The 6000-nt window shown below is 36.5% G+C and overlaps 1 protein-coding gene across 1 annotated transcript in view; it reads left to right on the forward strand.

The window, feature by feature from the left end:
- The window catches only part of MACC1 (MET transcriptional regulator MACC1), a 50391-nt gene extending 44695 nt beyond the window's left edge, over positions 1-5696 (forward strand). Inside the window, exon 5 of the mRNA XM_041418256.1 lies at positions 5484-5696. Within this exon, the coding sequence (XP_041274190.1) occupies positions 5484-5696 (213 nt within the window). The remainder of the gene's footprint in view (positions 1-5483) is intronic.
- Positions 5697-6000: the final 304 nt, after the last annotated feature.

Below are 6000 nucleotides of genomic sequence, written 5' to 3' on the forward strand. Positions count from 1 at the left end.
AGAGTTATGTGCCAATGACTTCTAGGTTCCAGACTGGTTTTTACTCTGAAAATCCCTTTTTTATGAGCATTGATGAATGATCTTTCTGACTTGACAACTTACATTCAGGCTTGACTCTCCCTCTGCTTATACCATCATCTCCTGATTACTGCAGGTAACATATGTGATCCAGACTGCATTCCCTCTTCCTCAACTCTTAGTGCCAAAGGAATTGCTATTTCCATTCACAGGTTCACAACAACTCAAGATAATTTTTTCTTCATTTTTCTATTTCCTGTAGCTGATTCTACTTATTCCCTGCCAAACCTTTCCTTTCCGCTCCTTTCCACTGTCTGAATCCAGTGCATCTGTCATCGTGTTTTCATTTGCTGGGTGATAACTATCAAGATATTTCTGCTCTAATCAGGAACTACTACCTCTTATTCCTTTTGAATTCTCTGCCCTCCTTCCCTCCCCAATCAACATTTGATCAAAATTCTATGTGTTTGCTCATGTGTTTCAGCACTTTTCAACAAAATTTTCCCCATAATTGTTTGCAATCACTGCCTCCTTCTCAGATCTAGTTTTTCTTTTTGAGCTACTTTGTGTATTTTTTTTTCATTTCTGGGTACTTTAGTCTGGATGTATCTTCCTCCAATTTTTTCTCATAACATTATCAGCCTTTCCAATCCCACATCTACTCTCTTGGTTTTTTTTCTTTTTTACTGATAGGCAGTGGCTTGTTTGATTTCCTGCACTTTTGTTCTAGTTACTAAACTTTATGTGTTTGGCTAACAAACCCCCAGCTTTCTACAGAAGGAATTATTGACATGAACAATATACAACTCTGCTGGTCTCCATGTTATTTGGGAATGTTTCCCTTTGCTGATAGACAGTAGAAATAAAACAATCTTATAACTGTTTTCCCAGCATCATGTCTATTTATTTTTATATTAAGAAAATTTTTAAATAAACACTTAATTTGCTTTGAATGGGTTTTGATTTTCCATGAAGTCTATCTTCTATCTCATACACTCTACTCATTTGTTTTCAGGAGTTTTTTGTATTCTTTTTATGGCAAACCACCCAGAAAATTCTCTGCCTTTCAGTGACAACATCTGCTGACAAAACATAGTGCATTCAAATTCATTATAATTTTTTTTTTTTTTGGAGAACATTCAATAAGCAATCAAAGATCAGAATTTTGCTGTATTTCTGTGTCTTTTCTCAAAGATTATATTGGGCCTGTGGAGGATTTATTGGCTTTGGGAGAGCTTTTTAATTGTGCTTTTCCATATGGGTGTGAATTCAGAGCACAAGGTTTCTAGCACCAGTGTCTTGTGTGATCACTCAGTACCCTTAATGTTCTCTGGAATCTAACTTAAATTTCAGTATTTTCTAGTGGATATCAGTGCTTTCTTCTGACCTCCATCTTTTCTATTGATAATAGTTTTTGGCCTTAAAACCTGAAACCCAGCAAAGCTGGGGGAGGTTAATAAGTTTTGCCTAGTTATTGAGGATTATATGAAAATATTAACTAGTGCATTCCCCACCAAGGATTGTCCCATCATCAGGAGGACTGATTGCTTAAAAATGTTTCTGCTTTTAAATTTCATATTTTTCTTGGTGGGAGAAATCTTGCAGATGATCACAGAGGCAACTTGAGGTACTTACAATTGGTGCATAGTTTATGAAGCATTTTTCATCAGTAAATTCCATATCATTTTGGCATGGATATAGGTGTCGTTATTGCATTCTCAGCAGAGAGACAGGGAAAGAAGGAAAACTCATGCACACAGCTGAGATGAGAGTTGACCAGGATGCTGCAGTGATTGAATATTTTGCATGAGATTCTGCTTTGATACAATTCAGGAATTTTGAATGCAATTCAGTTCACCCATTGCATTAGAGTACGTGGATGTGGAGAAGTATCTGCCTTAGAACCACACTGCTGTGTTTGCAGTACTAGTTTAATGTGATGAGTGTGTAGATTATTGCTGACTTAATTATGAATCAGTGGTGACCAGTTTGTAAAGCTTTTGACCTCTACATTCTCCTTCTTCTTTCTTTCTTTTGTCTTAGATAAAAAAAAACAAACCAAAAAAACCCCCCAAAAAAACCCAAAAAAAACCACCAAAAAAACCAAACCAAAAAACAATAGTTGTGCATGATTAGAGGAAACTAAGGTTTGTATTTAAGGACATTTCAGCCAATTGCCTTATTACAAAGTCAGATGGACCTTCAGCATAAATCAAAGCATAACATCTTTTCCTATGCATTGTTTTTGCACATTCTAGTGAAGACAGAAGACTGTACCCTCATTCTCTAAATATCCTGATTTAACAGGAATGTAACAAAATGATGAAAGAGACCAGGAAAGAGCATAGCCAGTAATAGAATTTCAGGAGATGCCAGCTTCTCTTGTTGGCTACTTTGGCTATCAAGCTAAAAATAAGAATACAGAAACTTTTTGGTCCCAGCATAAATGCAACAGTAGTGAACTGCTTTAGTTCATTAAAATATGTTATAATATATAATATTTACAGTAGTACACTAAAAACTATTTTCAACTTAGCCTCTCTACAAAACCCCAAAAGAATTCATCAATCTCCTTCTTCCCACCGACCACCAATGTACTTTTCTCTTCTCCTTCTGTAACCTTATGGTTATGACTTAAGAAAGATTTGCTTAAAGGAAAAATTAGGAAAAATTAGGCACCATTCATTTGAGAAAATGATGATACCTTTCTCTCCTGTAGACCTAAAATGAGAAAATTCATTGAAAGCACAAGCACTTTTTTATTACTTAAACTCTAGGTAGAAACTGGACTAATCAGACTTTGAGACAGTAAGTTTAGACTGGACTAGACTAATGAGACTATGGGGCTGTAAGTCTAATGTTTTTGGGGTTTTTTTCCATTTGCATATGGCAGCAGAATTTGAGGGAAATGTTTACAGAAACAAATGACAGAATCTGTCTTGGGTAAGCTGCTTTTCTCCAAAAATATGGAAAAAAGTTCAGAACTATGACCAAAGAAATTCTCCTCCTACTCAGTTCCTCCAGGGATGAAGTAAATAAAGCTTAAATGAAGGAAGTAAAGCTTTATGTTGTATACTGTTTGTAAATTAATAAGATAATATTGAGAAAATAACAAATTTCCTTCAGAATTATCCTTCAGAACTATAAAACTGGGTTTTTTTTTTTTGATAAAAGAGGAAAAGATGCTAAAAAACCCTCAACTTCCAGATAATTTGTGTGTGTGTGTGTGTGTATACATATATATATATGTATATGAATGTGCCGTCCATATACATTTATTACTATGCATATGTATGTTCCTGTTGAAACAGTGAATGACAGAACCTTTTAGGAGAGTCATGGGTTTCTTTGTGGATTTGTGCATCATCCCTGCAACTGTTAACTCAGTTGTTGTTTGCAAAACCTTTATTGCCAATAAGGAGAGGGAAACCAGAATTTTGATTGCCCAAGTAACATTTGGAAAAGCAGTAGCTGGAAAAATAATTATTTTATTTGTTAACTGAGCAAATTCACTCAGCACTTTGAAAGATAAAAGTCCAGCTTGGTATCTGAATCATGCTGCTATAACTTAATTAATGTCATTAGACCAATGACAAACTACACCTGCTAAGGATCTTCTCCATTTGTTTGGCATAAAGCAAATAAATTGTAGTTTGAAAAACAAAAAAGCGCTGGTAACCTATCTTTTAATTTCCTTTCTTTCTGGCAGGAAAATTTTTAAAATGTTATGTCTTGATTAAAAAAATTATAAAAGCTTTTGACTTGCCTGTTTTAGAGTGTTTCAGTGCTTTCCCCCTGCTTTTTAAAAACAGATTTTACAGATAAATCATGTTAGAATCACATGATCATTGAGGTTGCAAAAGACCTTTAAGATCAGCTAGTCAGATTATCCAGTTAACTCAGCACTGCCAAGTCCATCACTAAACTATCTCCCTAAGTACCTACATGTGATTTAAATGTCTCCAGGGATGGCGACTCAACCACTTCCATGGGCAGCTTCTTCCAATGCCTGACCTACCTTTCCATGAAGAATTTTTTTCCTAATATCAAATCTAAATTAATTAAGGGGACTTCATTCTGCTCCCCATCCTTGTTTTCCAGCTCAGTAGAATGGATACGCAGATAGCAGCTGGTCTGGGTATTTAAACCTGAGGCAAGGAAGGTATTAGGAACCTCAACTTTTCCCTCATCCTTTGCCACAGTGTTGCCTCCTGTATGTAATAAAAATTGGAGATTCTCCTTAGCCTGAGGATGCTGACATCTTTTTAGAAGCATCTTTTATTGTCTTTTATGGCAGCAGCCAGATTAAATTTCTGCTGCTGTTGTCAAAAAACATTTCTGAAAGGCAAAACGCATGTTTAAAATTTCCAGGCTGAGTAGAGGGACAGTAGGATGTTGATTAATGGGGCAGTAACCATCAAAAGCACAACCAAATAGGGTAACTGTGGCTGGGTTGTCTTGGCTTGAAAAGACAGCTGTCCTCTAAGGAAGGCAGGAGCCTTCCTTGAAATGGAAAATATAAATCCCCTCTTTGAAATTAAGAGGCTCTCAGGCAAAGATATGGGAATAGGAATAACAGTTCTTTATGAGGAAAATTTAAAATACCAGTGTAATAGCACAAAAAAGAAACAAAACCACCGACACAGTCAGAATATAACCTGACACCTTGTGGGTCAGGATGTTGGTAGCAGTCCTGATTAAATGGTGGCTGCAGTCCTCCTGCAGTGATGGGTGTGGCTCTGCTGAAGCAGTGATCTGCTAGAAGGGTGTAGCTTTCCTCTGAAGGTCCAATGGTGGTGTAGATGGGCCTGGTCTTTCTCTAAGAATCCAGTGCAGAAGCTGCTCTTCTTGGAATCCAGTGGAAAAGGCTGACGGTAGTGTTCCAAATCTCTGATTATATCCAGTTGGGAATGCTTAGCTCCTCCCACTGGGCAGAGCTTCTCACAGTGGGATGATGTAGTTTTATCAGTCATGCAGTGAAACTCAATGGCCCATTAACAGAAGATATCTCCCCGGAGGGAGGATTGGTTGCAGAAGAGAAAAAGAAAACCACCCAATTAACAGAAGAAAACTGCCATACCTCTAACAGATGGCAAATAGAATACACACCCCCAACCTAAGACATGGGTGTACGCATTGCAAAAGATGAAAAGTATTTTCCTTCCACTCTTGTTCTTTGACTTATAGTTTCAGACAAGGATATATTTTGACATGGTGATACTCATCTGAATGAAGAATTTATCTATTATTTACCTTTCTGAGAATCTGAGAGTTTCATAGAAATAATGTAAATAAGATTACTGGAATTTTTATATCAACATGCCTCTTTTTATAAACCATTTCAGCATGCCCAGTGGTTAAGACTTATTTTCTCTTTCCTTTTCTATGACTTTTCAACTATTCAGCTATTTTTTTTCTCAATAATTAAATTTCTGCCACGAATATATTTTTTCCTTTATTTTCAGATGATGTGGAAACCTGCATATGACTTTCTCTACACTTGGGCTGCCCATTATGGAGATGGTTACAGAGACGTCTTACAAGACCTGCAATCAGCCTTGGATAAAATGAAAAACCCAGTAACAAAACAGTGGCGAGAGTTAATTGGAGCTCTAATTCTTGTGAATTGCATGGAGGTGTTAAGAGCAAGTGCCTTCTCCAAAATGGAGGAAGAGTAAAGGACAAAATATGTTTTTGGAAAATCTGTTAGGAAACTACACCTGTGTGTAGAGTTTATTTGTGTATTTATATTTCAGAGACACTTGTATAGCATGACAGAATGAAGTTTGTTTTAACTGAGCTGATGTTGAGTCCAGCCCTATGGTTCTCAACTATTGCCAGAGCATGCTAGTGCTTCTGAGTAAATAAGAAAAGAATGGGGAATTAAACTAATGAGGTCAACAAAAATGACTTGTATTCTATTAAAAGGAGCTATTTCTGATTGCACTGACTTCTAGGCAGAGATCAGTTTTAAAAACAGAA

This window comes from Onychostruthus taczanowskii, unplaced genomic scaffold, assembly GCF_017590055.1.
Source record: "Onychostruthus taczanowskii isolate IOZ18803 unplaced genomic scaffold, ASM1759005v1 scaffold59, whole genome shotgun sequence".
Lineage (NCBI taxonomy): Eukaryota > Metazoa > Chordata > Aves > Passeriformes > Passeridae > Onychostruthus > Onychostruthus taczanowskii.